The sequence below is a fragment of the Scleropages formosus genome, chromosome 18 (assembly GCF_900964775.1).
Source record: "Scleropages formosus chromosome 18, fSclFor1.1, whole genome shotgun sequence".
NCBI lineage: Eukaryota > Metazoa > Chordata > Actinopteri > Osteoglossiformes > Osteoglossidae > Scleropages > Scleropages formosus.
Genome location: NC_041823.1, coordinates 5,300,545 through 5,317,169, shown reverse-complemented (window position 1 = coordinate 5,317,169; position 16,625 = coordinate 5,300,545). Strand labels below are relative to the sequence as shown.

At 44.6% G+C, this 16,625-nt stretch overlaps 1 protein-coding gene across 1 annotated transcript; it reads right to left on the bottom strand.

Annotated features, from left to right (window-relative positions):
* Nucleotides 1-285: 285 nt before the first annotated feature.
* LOC108940467 (lysosomal-associated transmembrane protein 4B-like) lies at nt 286-14,074 on the bottom strand. Its single transcript, XM_018762675.2, has 7 exons — nt 13,744-14,074; nt 10,434-10,545; nt 8,065-8,138; nt 6,587-6,709; nt 6,366-6,464; nt 3,030-3,125; nt 286-750 (listed from the first exon to the last, which is right to left on the bottom strand). Exons 1-7 carry the CDS (start codon nt 13,834-13,836, stop codon nt 676-678), a joined length of 672 nt encoding a protein of 223 aa, XP_018618191.2. The 5' UTR covers nt 13,837-14,074; the 3' UTR covers nt 286-675.
* Nucleotides 14,075-16,625: the final 2,551 nt, after the last annotated feature.

The window sequence follows — 16,625 nt, the reverse complement described above, 5'->3', positions numbered from 1 at the left end:
GTCAAAAATATTTGTCGACATAAATGATGCTATTTTTCACGGCACATTTCACACTTTACATACCGCATGTATGCTCACAGGGAAGCGTATGATGCATTTTTCTTGTTGAGATTTTGTGAGGTTCAGATTACGGTAGAAATCCACCCAGCGCTTCATCGATCCTTCATGCGCAACTAAAGGAACGTGTTCCGTGAGAATTGGTCAGATACGATTTAACAGAGATATGATTTATCTTGGAACCAACAATCTGGTCTGACAAACTGCAAACTGCTCCTTGGAGGGATGTAATAAATGATTTGGTTTATTGACCCAGAATCAGTGAGCATTCGGTGACCAGCATCAGTTTAAAGTACTTATTTTGTACCACATTACTTTTACATTCGTCTGGCAACAGAACACCTGCAACAATGTTTTTTCCCAACCGAAAAAAGATTTATTGCTTTTTAATGTACAACCTGCTTTAATGAGATCCAGACCTGAATTTAATACTTACACAGTACAATTAATAAAATGTTGCTGAAAATGTAAATAAGACAGCATTTAAAACATATGATGATGCCTTTTTGGATAATTGGATGAATATGAAGAGAGAGTTGGGGGCGGATTCACGGAAGACGGACGCAGCAACGGAGAGGACGCGTCGGCGTGCCCGGGGGGGGTTGGGGGGGGGCTCCCTCATGCTGGGGTGTAGGGCGGTGGGGGCTGCTTGGGCGATGCACTCATGGCCTCATCGTACGGGGGCAGCAGCACCTGCCAAAGGTCACAGCGAGAGACGTCAGGGGAAGCTGTCAGATCACCCAAGTGATTATGATTATGATTATGATTTATAAACCTTTCCAAAAAAAAATATTCATGTGTTTCAGTTAACACCCAAATGCAGTTCTGAATCATAATGGCTGAACATTAAAAAAATGGTTAAAGTGGTAACGAAGATGATAAGCACTTTGTAGGTACATTAAAAATGTATCACAATTATATAAATGTACATCACATTTTCTGCTTCTCCATGTTTGAGACACTAATCTGCAGACGTGTTCGGGTACAAATAAAAATGACACGGAGAACAAAAATCACTTTAGGAAGTGTGTCAGAGAAACATTCATTTGAAGGCATGATTTAAATAAACACACACCATCTGAAACCACTTGTCCCATATGGGGAGCCGGAGCCTAGCCCGGCAACACGGGGCAAGGGGACACACCCGGGACGGGATGCCAATCCGTCGCAAGGCACCCCAAGCGGGACTCGAACCCCAGACCCACCGGAAAGCAGGACCGGGGCCAAACCACTGCGCCACCGCACTCCCCGATTTAAATAAATTTCGTCAAAATTATACTGAAGTCTCCAGGTCAGCACATTACTCAGAGGATTAAACTAACACGCTGCGAGAGAAAAGAGGTGCAAAATTTAAAATGTCAGTATTTTTGTGAGGAAAAAAAATGCAAGTGAAATGTAATATAACATCATACAGGGTGGTAACTGCACACTTCTCAATACCCCAAAATTAACGTGACAAACAAGTGGAGATGAGAGCAGTATAAATGTTATATTTTGTATGGTTGTCATTTAGATGTCCCACCCCATGGTCATACTGTATGTTCATGCTCTGGTTTCCCATTAATTTTAGCATGGAAACTTCCTTCTTTACCAGATATCCTCTATACATATCCTATATCCTGCATATCACTCATGGTTTATTCTCCTTTTCTCAACATCTGCATAGACAGCAGCACATGCCAACAATAACAATAGTTATAATTATGGACAATACACGGAACCATTTATTAGTATTTGTGCGCTGTGTGCATCCAGTTGAACTGCACAAGACTGCGTAAGCAATGGTGACAAAAGAGCATGTGTTACGAACAATAGCTACAAATTTCTAAACATAGTAACATTTCCACATTTATTTTTTTTATTATTACATTTACTTCACGTTGGTATAAAAATTCATGCTTTCGGAAAACTAAAGCAACCTGTACTTACACACACAGCCATTAGATGGCAGTAAAGAGCATCCGACAATAAAGCAATACGGCAGGACAACATCGCACATTTTTTTATTTTTATTTTCAGATAGACACTCCTTCACCAACAGTGTTCAACCATAGCATAAGAGAAAAATGTAGCATTTTCAGCCCACACACCTTATTCACTGCAGTGACTTACACCGGATCACTCATCTCTGTATCAGTGGAACACACTTTCTCAGTAACTCACGCTATGGGTGAACCTACACAGCATGTCTTTGGAGTGTGGGAGGAAACCAGAGCACCCAGAGGAAACCCACACAGACACAGGTTTAACATGCAAACTCCCTGCAGACTGAGTGGGGATTGAACCCATGCCCTCTGGCACTATGCAGGGGCTGTGAGAGAGCAGCACTACTTGCTGTGCCGCTGTGCCACCCACTCCTATGCCTCTACGCTAATATCATCCCCTCCACAACGATTTCCTCAGGACCAGCTGGCAGGACGATGACTGACGCCTAATGGAAACAGCAGAGCTCTTGTACCTTGTTTTCAAACCATATTTCTTTTCAACATTGGAGGGCAAGCTGCTAATGTGCTCGTGTCAACAGGACGCTGCACATTTTGAGGACGTCTCAACCATCAGACTCCAGCAAAGGGAAGTTTTCCCTCCAATTCTGTTATTTCTCTTATTTCTCAACACATTGCTTTTTTTACAGTTGGACTGTCACAAAATCATGGTAATGTAAGCTTACTTGGACCCATCTGGCCACACTGATGGGATTCCCAGCAAAACTCCTTCAAAGAGATTTTTGGTTCAGCCCCTGCACTGAATACCTGCTTCCTCCTTCAACAGGGCTTTGCTTGTGAAGTATTTCCGCCCATATAGTATAAACTTTCCGTATGAAATCACATGGGCCATTAACTCCCCAGGATGGCCGATTTATAGATTTTTCTGGCGTTACATTAAACAGAGACTATATGTGAGATCAAATGCTCGGGTGAATAGAGAAATGTACCCAGAAGTGCATATATTTGATAAAGGATTCCATGACTTACCGTGGTGTCGTTGGTGGTGACATACACCAGTACCTCAGTGTTCCTTCGTCCACTTACATATTTGTAGCAATTCCACACGCAGGCAAGGAGGTAAGCCTTAGGAGCGAAGCACAGTTTGTTGTTAACAACTATATAAAGTTAAAATCCCACTTCTGACACCATTAAATGTTATGCTGGAGCAGACGGTATTTCTGCTGTTCAGAATAAACACTTTTGTAATATACAAACAACAGTTTAATGCTGCAAAATGTTTAATAATTTTCAATTACATGTGCTACCTTATGCCAGTCTAAAAATATTACAGAATTTAACCATACAATCGGTTATAATTTGTGGTATACTACGTCCTGGTTTCCTGTCTTTAAGTGCTATTGACCAAATCACATATGGATTAAAAACTATGGATAAAAATCATTATGTGTTCACCATTTTTTTCCATTTGCTAAAGCAAAACAGTTTTTCAAGATTTTTGCAATCGGTTTAGTTGATTGTTTAAAACGGTTAGCATATTTTGTCATTGAATTTGTGCAGTTAGTGTGAAAATGAATAGGACTAGTTCCCTGCAGCAAGCGGAACTCCCAGAACGGGATCCGTACATTTGTAGGTGATTTCAGATTTTAAATCTGAGACTGCAAGCTGTACCCAGGGCTCAGAATATATACAGTATATATTTTCAGCATTTTTATCACCAGTTATTCAGTATCAGCTACCGCATAATCTCTGCGCAGTAATTTGCCTTCATTTCTGATATTTCTGGGACGTATCACTTGCTTTTATTACATTAGTTACGCCCTGACTTTGAGATTCCATTAGCTAATTTATACTTTTTTTTTTACATGGGGATAAAATGCTGCTTTAATTCTAGAGTAGATGATTTAGTGCGGTAGTGTAATCTTCTTGCTTCTCTAATGCCCGCTGTCTGTCACAGAGCTGTTTATCTCCCTTTGCTGGGGGGGTGCGAAGCTGGCGCAGAGCTTTGTGCCCGAACGTTGGCCGCCATCCTACGGTAATGGGAACGGACGGCTGCTGTGCCTTTCCATCCTTCTTCCAGACTCGGAAGCACTGAAAACAATGACAAGGCAGATTTAAATCCATTCCGATTTTTAAATACGCTGCCGTCTCAGCACCGAAACACTTTTTTTCCAGTCCTCTTCTCCCGGTGTGAGAAAAAGGACAGGAAAAAAAAAGAGTCTTTTGGTGCTGATCAATGTATCAATGCAACGGCTTCTCCACTTAATTATTATATTGGCATGTTACTACATACACCCTAGGTGGGTGCGGTGGTGCACTGGGTTAGCCCAGGTCCTGCTCTCCGGTGGGTCTGGGGTTCGAGTCCCGCTTCGGGTGCCTTGTGACAGACTGGCATCCCGTCCTAGGTGTGTCCCCTTACACCCCGTGTTGCCGGGTTAGGCTCTGGCTCCCCGTGACCCCGTATAGGACAAGCAATTTCAAATGATGTGATATGCTGCGATACATACATGGTGTAAGTAAAATGGTTAGGGACGAGTTCTACCTCTGAATGCTTTAAACTCGATATAAAGGCGTATTTGCAAGAAACTTCACACTAAAAACACAAAAGCGCCGCATAACTTATCCTCGTTCACTCCGTTTCATCTTTTCTCATAAAGTGTATTTGTGTTGTAATGTGTTGCCCTGATTTTGTTTTTTTTCCACTTCTTGACATGGTTGTGAGATGCTGTATGTAGATGTTTGTATCGTTTTCTTGCGTTTTTGTTGTTTAAATGAAAAAAAAAGGAAAAACCTCAACTGCTTTTCAGCTTCAATACAACCGTCGTGGACGTTTGCTGCCAAGGGCCACATTCGCTCGGCACTCCAATGGTCTCTATTACCACGTTACATAAACACTCGGGCCTTGCGGAAAGAAATCGATGTTTGCCAGAGCCTTGGAACCGGCAGGCGACCGTCTCCAGGGCACCTCCGTGAAAAATAAGATGAACGCTCTTTCCGGCGACCATCATTTTGTTTGATTCCCCACAAAGGGCACAGTACAATTAGAGAACCCTTCATGGCCAGTAAAAAGGTCTTTGCAACGCAGTCTATCTGCTTCTAGCAAAAGGATTCATGGAGGCCAGCGGTAAATACACAATGCGGCCTTCGCGGCGGACTCCTCCTGTATCGGTCTGGACTCGTAAATCCATTTCGATTCATATACGGTCTGTACGGGGGATGGAGGAATGCACGGGAACCGCAGACGCAACGTAAGGTCCATTTAAGTGCTCTTTAGGGACGTCCCTTCGGTGCACAAATTCCAACGATTACAGGATGAGAAATGAGAAGCGGTCGTTCGTTTGCATGAGTTCGTTTCTTAACGGTAACCCTTTGAATGAGGAAACGGAAAAAATGCGGCCACTCTCTCCGGTTGGGATTCTGAAATGTGCCCCGGTCTCACGGCGGCCCCTCCGACAGCGTCTGTTCTTATTCTCCAGGGTGCAGGCTCACACGTGACCTATTTTCCCGCACGCTCCCCGGCTCGCCCGTACGTGGCATCCTTCCCCCTGGAGGAGCGCGTCGACTCGAATCGACGGCAAGCTGAGCCCAGCCAGCCACCGACTCCTCCATTTTTCAAAATACTAGAGCGTTTTCAGAGAGGTCACTTAATATGATGGGAAATAAACATCCCCTATTCAGGCTGGGTTGTGTGTATTCAGTAACTGTGTTGAGAGAAAGCGCAGTTACAAGATATATAATTTTTTATTATTATTATTATGGTGTGGTGGCACAGCGGGTTTGGCTGGGTTCCACTCTCTGGTGGGTCTGGGGTTCGAGTCCCACTTGGGGTGCCCCTGTGATGGACTGGCGTCCTGTCCTGGGTGCGTCCCCTCCACCTCCAGCCTTGCATCCCGTATTGCGGAGTTAGGCTCCGGTTCGGCATGACCCCGCTTGGGATAAGCGGTTTCAATGTGTGTGCTGTTGTTTATTATTATTATTATTATTATTATTATTAGGTATAAAAAGATATTTACCCTGAAGGACACTGTGAGGCTAAGATGGAGAAAACTGGTGGTGTAAATGATACTCAGCACTGATTCTGTCCAGGAAACCTGCTGCACACACTTCATTATAAGTGTGTTTCATCCCCTCACTGAATACACCTTACAGCGCAAACCAAGAATGTGTTATCTGAGGAAAAGCTCTGAATCTTGCTGAACCGAACGGCCGTTGAGGACCTTCCATTACGGTAGATATAATAAATAATAGAAAGTCGAATCCTTAATCTTCATTTTATCTTTACGCCATTGCTGCGGTTATTAAAGGTCGCTTCGAAACGACAGCGCGCACGGGGCTGTATGCACGGACACGTAAACGCGCACTTACCTTGAAGGCCAGGATGCAGCCGATGAAGAGCAGTACGATGATCGCCAGGCACACTCTGTTCACGGACAAGATCTCCTCTTTGTACGGGAAGTTCTCCGGCTGCCAGCGGGTTTGGGACAGAGACACGGAGAGAGATCGGCCCTGGGACGTGACCCCAAGCGCCGCGCGGCAAGACGACTCCCGGGGGCTCGAAGGCCCGGGAGCTCGAGAGGTCCGCTTACCAGGTGACGGACGTAGTCCTGGACGGTGCTGGGGTAGACCGCCACGCTGGCTGCCACCAGGGTGTTCATGACCAAGTCAAATAATTGGTAGCAGAAGAAAGGAATTATCCAGGTAGCGTGTTGCTGTCGGGGTGAAGAGATGTATTTTTTGGGCGGAGGGGTCCAAAGACAAGGGAGAGCGAGAATCGTTTCAACATCATCGCAGACAATTTCGGTACAACTTAAAAATCTACAGAGTAAAGGGAGATCAGATGAAAAAGTTGGCTCGCGTGCCAGTTGCAAACTGGGGGTCTGGTGTGGGCGGTGGATTCATGGAGATTTAATAGTTTCAGCGTCTCTACGGTATGAGGGTTCTGGACCGGCACTCAGCCCATCTCCTTTCCCACTGAGAGTTACACATTTATTCACGTAGCTCATACTTTCCTCCAAAGCAACTTACAATACTAGTCTACCTACAACTACCTACCTGGTTATCCAGCTAGGTTAGGGTTACTGGGGTAATTCAGGGCAAGTAAATTACTCACAGTTACCACAGCTGGAAGTGGGAACCAAACCTGCAACCTTTGGGTCCCAAAAGCAGCAGCAGCAGCAGCACTAACCACTACACTACCAGCTGTACTACTTCTGACAGTTGAGGTTATTAATTATCTCCTCTTTTCGTTTCTCTGCACTGGCTTCCTATAACTGCCTGGATCAAATTGAAGAGCCTGGTTATGGCCTACAAAAGCATCAACACAACTGCTCCCAGCTGTTTACAGGACTTGATCATCTGCTACACCCCAACCAGACTGCTATGCTCTTCCACATCTGCCCGCTTGGTGGTCCTACACATTGAAGGTCCAAAATCAAAAGCACGGAGGTTCTCGGTTCTGGCTCCGTCGTGGTGGAACGAGCGCCCCCTCTCACTCAGAACTGCTGAATCCCCGACCGCATTTAAAAAGGTTTTTGAAACTCGCCTCTTCCACACTCACTTCGCCCATCATCTCTCAAGTTCGTCTAAGGTGTAAATGTTCATGCTCTATAACTTTAAGATCGTGGTGGATAAACCTTTACACAGCTACTCCTGTAATGTAGTGTAAATGTTTATACGCATCTCGAAAAATAAAATATTACCAGGAAGATGATTTGGAAGGGTGGATATTCTGATAAAGTTTTATGCAGCTACTCATGTGATGAACATTGATTCATATGATGGAAAGAAACCAACTAACTGCATTTAAGAATCAGGCATCTGCATCTAAGTGTCTCTTTCTCCTAACATAACGAACACATTGCATTTTCTACGAGATGTTCGTCGCTTTGGAGAAAAGCGTCTCCTAAATGAATAAATGTATATGTAATTACAGCATTTCAAATTCCAAGGAAAATTGTAACATGCTACAAAACACCATGTTTGACATACAACCAGCGATTTAACATCATTATTCCAAACAGGCTGGTAATAATTGAGCGTGAAATTGTTTTAATGATCAAAATACCTTAGAAGCTCCATATGTGGCCATGCCACAGACGAATATCATCAGCAGGGAGATTGCTGCAGCGATGCACACATCTGCACAAAGGGAACGAAAGATAAAGCACAAAACATTATGATATCATCAGACACAATATGACCACGCGTGGCTTCATCTCACAATTTTTGCGGATAATTTCTCGGCGCACGAACGACAATGGGAAGATGCGGTACCACGAGGCGAGAGGACGGGATCCGCGAAGCCAACGGGGGATCTTCTCCTCCGACGTGACGCGATGACACGGAAAGTGCGCACGTTTGAGGTTTTAATACCCACTGACAGCACATCATATTCAAACTATTACACTTTTCACTGTAGATGCTGCTGTCCTCCTCTGGTATTCAGAGGTCTCATCTGCAATCGAAACTTATGACATAAAGACAACTTGAAGTCCAGATGAAGGATATTTTTTTCAGCTTTTTTCCCACCGCAAATTCATAAATTCACATATATTCACTGAAGTTAAATACATCATTCTTTACAATAACATATCTGGATGCTTTTTTTGACCGTGACCAACCCGATTTCTCTTCAATGGAACCAGTGGCTGTTCTTACCATGATGTAAATTTTTATTTAAAATGATCAGAGATGATACTGTCAGTTAACAACGGAGCTACGCAAACCGCTTCTGGAGGTATATCTCTAATAAATAAAGAGCAGAACTGCTTGGCAGCTATAACACGATTCTCTGCTCTCTGAAGTCATATTGCACCGTGGATTCCAAAAACATGGACATACAGCTCCTCACGGTGGGTTGGACTGGGGTCTGATCTTTGGTGGGTCAGGGGTTCAAGTCCTGCTTTGGGTGCTTTATGATGGACCGGTGTCCTGTCCTGGGTGTGTCCCCTTATGCCCTGTGTTGCTGGGTTAGGCTCTGGCTCCCTGCGATCCCATATGGGACAAGAGGTTTCAGATGGTGTGTGTGTGTGTGTAAGAGCTCCTGACCTCAGCAGGAGAGCATCTGCTGTGGACCTGCAGCTTCCTAGCCGAAATATTTCGTTCCTGCTTTGTGATCAAGCCGTAATTTCCATCTGTATCCACTATAGCTCAATGTTATCGATCCGATGAAAAATCTTTTTTTTTTTCTTTACACAACCTAGAATTCCCACGTATTATACAGCGCTGCTTCGAAGTATGTCAACTCCTCGTGTCCCCTGATGAAAATCAGTGTTTCTTATGTGACATAATGTTGCTTTAGAGGAAATCGCGCGAGTAGCAGAAACGCACAAGTGGTGCAGGTGTAAAAATAAGTGAAGCCCAAGTTGCATCATCGGTTAAACCGAGTAGGTAAGACAATCAGGTGTGTAAATCATAGGAACTCATTTTAAGATTTAACAGATTTTAAAAGTTTATTTCAGGGGGGTGCGGTGGCACAATGGGTTGGACAGGATCCTGCTCTCCGGGGCGTCAGAGGTTCAAGTCCCGCTTGGGGTGCCTTGTGATGGACTGGTGTCCTGTCCTGGGCGTGTCCCCTCCCCCAAGTGGTGTGTGTGTGTGTGTGTGTGTGTGTGGTTTATTTGAATATTTCATGCAAGAAGAATGACCATCCCTGTAGGGTTCACATACTTTCAAGCAGCGCTGTAAGAGAGTGGAAGGAAAACACGTATGTATTCAAACGCATTGCGTAATGTCTAAAATTAGAACATTATTCTTTCGTTGCTGCAGCGATGAATCCGAACGCACGAGTCGCAGCGTCGCAGCGTCGCAGCCTTTGACCTGGGTAAACACGTAACGCTCGCCCCGCGTTTTACGTAACAGGCTCCCGTGTCCTCATCGCGGCAGAGCGGCGCTGCCCCTCGGCTTCATCGCGCCGGTTAGTTGGCAGGAGCGGATTGCTAAAAACAACAGCAGCGGCGGCGGCGGCGGCAAAAAAGAAAAAAAGGAAAAAAGAGAGCGGGGGCCGTCTTCGCAATCCCCTCCATCTGTGCTCAACAGACCGGCAGCGGCTGGATTACAAAACAGAGGCTGTTGCCTAAGTGCTTAAAGCTCGTGCGGGACCCTGACGCGAGGCACGCCGAGCCAATGGCACGGCAACGGGCCCGATTTATCCCCAGGAATTAGGACAAGGCGCTCGTTCCGGTTTAATGCGCGCCGCCGGTGCCCGCGGCGGATGTGCGGTTCGAAGGTTAGTCCCGCAGTCAGGGCTACGCAGCACGGCGAATCCCAAAGCCAGAGGTCGGAGGTCAAGTCGCGTGCCCACCCAGTGAAGGCGTACGGTGCCGTCGGATGGTCCGACTACACCGAGGTCACGCGTATTCGGCGGCATCGCTAGGGTTGATGTCACCCGGTGCGGTAACTCATGGTGCCACCCCCCCCACCACCACCACTTACTGGCATCATCCGTGATGTCGGGGTCATTGGACAGATTAGTGCAGGTCAGGTGGTACTGTTCCGGATCACCGAGGGCCAAGAGCAGGACGAGCAGCACCACGGCATTGATGAGCTGCGGACGAGAGGTCGGTTAGGAGCGAGGAAGATGCGCTCTCGGGACGGCGGTCAAGGATCTCTGTCATGTTGTGGGAGGAAACGAATCTCGAAGCGCTATAGTGGCAAACGATGTTTTCTCCAGGTGTTTCATGGCAGGACATGTGGAAATAGGCTCATGAATTCTCCACATATAACGTGTCAGCACCCGCAACATATATGTAGGAAAGTGGCGGGAAGTAAGCAACATCAATAAGTCATCAGCACGTGGGACAGCTGCTAAGTATAGTGGTTACACCCAAAGGTCGCAGGTTTGAATCCCACCTCCAGCTGTAGTACCCCTGAGCAAGGTACTCGCGCTAAAATTGCTCCAGTAAAATTACGCAGCTGTATAAATGGGTAAATGATTGTAGGTTGCTTTGAAGAACAGCTTCAGATAAAGGTAGAACATAAAATTCATCTGTAAATGGTTTCCATATGTTGTATATTAATTTTAGAATGTGCTAAGATTAAATAACCTGCAGGAAGACTGTGAAGAGTTATCAAGTACCGATTTTCCAGGGTAGGGTCATGATGGCCCAGAGCCTATCCCAGAAACACATTTCACTTCTGTAGTCCCCCCCTCTGACGCGCGCGCGCGCGCACACACACACACACACACACACACACACACACACACAGACAATGGGCATTTCAGACTTGGTTACACGTGTACAATATGCAAATACCACAGAGAAGGATCCGGATTCCAACCCAAGTCTGAACCCAGAGACCAGGAGCTATAAGACACAAATGTTACCCCCTGCACCACTGTGTTTCCCCCTGTTATTTAACACAGAAGGGACTCACAGAGCGGTACATTAACATGTGCACCTTGAACGATTTTCCCAAGGAGCCATTAGCTCTCGTTTCGGCAGAGTTTGAGGACAGCCCCCCCCACACCCCCCGACTTTCACCCCTGGCAGTGACACCCAGGACAGCTTCCAGATCCTCTTGAACTCTCTGCACCTTGCTGCCTTTGCATCATTCGTACAGCGCGTCATCTTGCTTGAAATATGAGGAAGTACATATCCATATATTAGTGTTTCTTGTAATGATATACTGCAATGGACTGGTGTTCCATCCAGGGTGTACCATCCAAGGTGTCCAGATAGGCTTTGACCCAACACAACCCTGACTAAGAGAGAAGAAGATGAGAAGGGCAGCTGATAGCCGAGCTACTGAGCTGCTGTCTCTAGATCCGCAGGTTTGAATGCCACCTCCAGCTGTAGTAACCTTCAGTAAGGTACTTACCTGAATTGCTCCTGTGAAAATTACCCAGCTGTATAAATGGGTAAATAATTGTAAGCTGATGTGAAGAAAAGTGTCAGCTAAATGAATGAAATGTAAATGAGTACAGCGATTAAATAACAAATCGCCCTTTTTTTCAATTTCACACAACATATGTCATATAGATTGTCACATGCACAGCGTGTAAAAGGGAAACCTGTGATCTGGCTATATTGTGCAACATGTACTAAAAATCACCATTCGTAAATATTATAGTTCCCTTCGAAATAGCGCTTCTGTATGTATACGTAGCATAACATGGTGTCAGAAGTGGGATTGGCCTTTAAATTCTTCTAGTTGCTGTATTGTAAGCAATTAATTCTTATAAGTTGCAGTATTGTGTATTCTCTGTTTCAACTAATTGCACTTAAAAATTGATAAATATTGTTATAGTTATCTTGTGGACACACGAGGAACTGGAAACTCATACTGGATACTCAGCTTTTTTTGGGCCTTAAAATCCTTATAATCACTGTATTATAGATATATATGTTCTTTGAACATAGTGGATCGAACCCAGTCGAAATCCATAATTTGGCGCATTTCTTAAGACGAGACCATGATTTGGAGGTCGAAAGCATGACGTCAGCTGTGCTGAAGTGCTGGACAGCGAGCGGAGGAGAGAAATTGAGCAGGCATCCAAGGGAGTGTGCACTTCACCTTGGTAACGAGAAACCTGACATTGTCTCCATGATGGAAAATCCGGCAACCTGAAACCTCGCTTTTCCCACTGGCATTTGGGTCTGATTTCACTACCATGCCACCTATTGAGAAGATTACTCAAACATTTATAAAGCCAGAAGCAACTTGGTTCTACTGTTGCAGAAAGATGGCATCAGGGCTGGCACTCTATCAAAAAGAGGTTCAGGTAAAAATGAATTTCAATTAAAAAACAAATGACTGATGTCATAGGTTGGAGTTATTAGCAATGTTGGGAAGTTCAGTTATCAACCAGGATTTTAGAGAAAAAATGAACACAACCAGACCTTCATCAGCGTGTGAATTTCTACATAATTCATACGCTGATAGTTCATAGTTCATATTGTATGTCAGAGTTTAGAAAAATATTCCACATTCTTAAAACTAGCAAATTTTCATGAATTTTTGCACCAGGTTCTCAGCACCAAATATTCCTGTACTTTCTAGAATGAGATGCTTTCTACAATGTTTTGGTACTTTCTCCAATCTTCCAATGGCTGCAAGATTCTGTGGCTAAAGCCGACCCTCTAGAAGAATCAGCGTTATTTTTGTAATCAGTAAACTTTAACTAATCATAATCAATGCAAAAATTGACATAACTAACTGAGCTTTGAAAAATCTTATTACATTATGTAATGTTTTACAGCCATATTCACCAATCCAGCAGAAAGTAACAGAAGGTAAACTTTAGGGTAATATTCAGATATTACATGTGAATGAAAATGCTTACGATATATTGCAATTTTCTAGCTCATAATAAAAAAAATCTAGTATTCTTGGGACAAAGCACAAACGATGAAAGATTCACCCCCATGCGGAATACACACCTGACACTTTCCAAACCGAAGGCCACCTGCAGTCTTCCACAGTACCTCACCATGTACCAGAACATCATCTCACCATGTAGCTATTTTTCGTTACTGACTCATTTAGCTGACCCTTTTCTCCAGACTACTTCCAGTGTTAGGATTCTACCTAAGCCGTTTAATTATTGACTCATTCATCAGCAGGGCAATTTTTTCCTGTAAGTATCTTGATCAAGGTACTCCTGCAGGAGGTGAAATTCGAACCTTATTCCTTTAGAGTCAAGGCAGCAACTCTTAACCGCTGCACCCCCTGCTGATCCCTAACCAGAACATCACATGACCATGTAGCAGAACACCTGAGCATGTAGAGACCATCATCTTACCATGTACCAGACCCCCAGGATGATGGTCCCGGTTCGGACATGGCAGCAGAGGCAGCAGCTGGTGGAGACCCAGCGGTCCCACGGGGAGATCATCGTCCACGTCCGAGGAGCCCTGTCCACAGAGAGCTCTGTGTGTGTGTGTGTGTGTGTGTGTGTGTGTATGCTTGAGATGCTGAGTAGCGCGCGCCGTCAGCGCTCCCACATCGGTCCCACGAGATATGCACCGACGATCTAGACTCACTGTATCTCCGGCAACGCGACGCCGCTCCGAGCGCGAGGACAGGCAGGATTAAAACCCCCGTCACGTGGCCGTAATGGACAGCTTGTACCACGTGACCCGCCATCGGGAAAGGGGGAGGAGGAGGAGGAGGATGAGGAAGAGGAGGGGGACAGGGGACGGGGGTTAGTGACGCAGCTCGCGCTCTCCAGTCGGGTGTTAAGCGGTAAATCTATGACATGAATCATTACGCGCGCTCTTTGAAGTGTATCAGCTAGATTACTGTGTATCCTTTTAAATGTAGCATCTCCTCACATGTGTGTCGCGTCATTTTCCCCCGTATGTTTCCTTGACTGTCATGTGTGGTACATTAATGTAAGTAATGTTTGATCATTAAATGTTAATGATTAAATGTACTTTAAATTAATGCTCTTAGTAGCACTTCAACGGTCACTTAGTTTATTCCCCAAAATCAGTCCATCGCATCGCGCAGCACAACACAGTACAGTAGAGTAACGGTAGCACAGTGGGTTCGATCCCCGCTCAATCTGTGTGTAGTTCGCATGTTCTCCCGGTGTCTGCGTGGCTTTCCTCTGGGTGCTCTGGTTTCCTCCCACAGTCCAAAGACATGCTGATCAGGTTCCCCCATAGTGTGTGTGTGTTCCACTGATGTATAGGAGTGACCCAGTGTAAGTAGTGTATCTAGCAGTGTAAGTCTTTGGGTGCTCTGGTTTCCTCCCACAGTCCAAAGACATGCCGTTCAAGTTCACCCATAGTGTGTGACTGACAGAGTGTGTGTTCCACTGATGTATAGGAGTGACCCAGTGTAAGCAGTGTACTGTATCTAGCAGTGTAAGTCACCGCGGTGAATAAGGTGTGTGGGCTCATAACACTACAGAGTTTGTTGGAAGTGGCTTTGGAGAAAAGCGTCTGCAAAATGAAGAAACGTATTATTATTATTAGTGGTGTGAAAATATGTTCAAGTGACTAATATGTTCTAGTTAATACGTTTAGAAAATGTATGTTGCATTTTGGCTTCATGCTCTGTGCGACTGTTCGCAACGGGAAACGTTGGTAGGGAAACGAGATGCAAAGAAAGAAACTTGAACCTTTAGATGCGTCCCGACGCACTTCTTAAGCAGGCGGGACAAATTGTTCGGAGTACAGAGGGCTTTTGCCAAAATTTTGCGTCGGACGCGACGGAGGTTCGAGAATGGCGGTACCGCGCCTCATGACCTACTGGATGTATGAGCTTGTAAATAAAGGAGGCGACGCAAACCGATGGAGGAAACACCCAGCTCTCTCTCTCTCTCTCTGGGGCTTTTCCATCGACCCATGGCATGTTGTCGTGAAAAGTCTCCACGTGTCTGAGTGTTTTCTACGATCTCCTGCGGCTGATGGGGGAGAAAGAAAATTTCTTTCACTGTATCATACGTGTGTGTGTGTGTGTGTGTGTGTGTATATATATATATATATATATATATATATATATAGAGAGAGAGAGAGATCGGACATTTTTCCCATAAGAAAAAAATGGAAAAACATTAATATGGAACACGTGACATACCAAACCACTGTGAGGACACGCACACCTATTCGACTTTTCACATTTTCTTCCTCTGGTCGCCTTAAAAACTGCTTAATCGCCTTTTAAAGAAACAGGATTTGGGGAACAAGAGGTTGTGTCGAACTGTACACTGTAAATCAACACTTTGTGACACGAAGAGAATGAGCAAACATGGGACAAGGTGGGATATGACACTAGATCATCAAGTACCTTTGATATTTGTCTTACCCTTCCTAATTAATCATTGTTGTATTTGATCACGCCCCACTCATTCTTACATATAATTATTCTTTAATTAATTATCTATGATATTAAGGGTGTACTGTCACTTTAAGGGATAAATTAAATCGCATCTAGAGTGCTGCACAGTAACGCTGATGGAAAAATGTAAAACTGACGCATTTTTTGTTCTGCTCAAAATTTAAGTGGAGTTGTGAGTGGTTTAATCCCATGAGAAATGGAAATCTGTTGGGCAAATACAGGCTTTATACACAAGATCATACTTATGACAGCAGCTTACATCTTTAAATGCAAAACTGCATGTTGCTCTCATGTTACGTGTCAGACGTTCATCTATGCGGGACGTATAAGTTTCTTGACAGGTCAGAGCTTGAAAAGCTTGTCACAGCTGAGCCGTCTGCAGGACATTTCAGACACGATGAATCGTAGACAGATATACAGGTTTAGAAAAGCACTGTAATCCATTCTAATAAATGCACTAGTATGGCACATATCCATCATAACATTACCTCCTTTGTAGACCATAACCCTCCTGGAAGAAGAAATGTGAGGAGGAGGGGGGAAAAAAAAAAAAAAAAAAAAACCCATTCATGGATATCAAGTTTCTCAATTTATTTAAAGAAATCAGCTAAGAAATGGCATGGCATTTAAACAAAGTCTTTAAACATATGATCAGAATCATCTTCCAGAGTGCTCAAAAGGTACAAATGCGTTCCAAAATTTAGTCGACATTTGACGGGGGGAGAGCCCAACGAAAACATAAATGAGGCAGTTCTTACTAAAGCTGCACCAGATACTTTCCATGTCTACAGAACTTCAAGTAACAGCAAAGACTGCGGGAAACGCCACGGCTGGGTG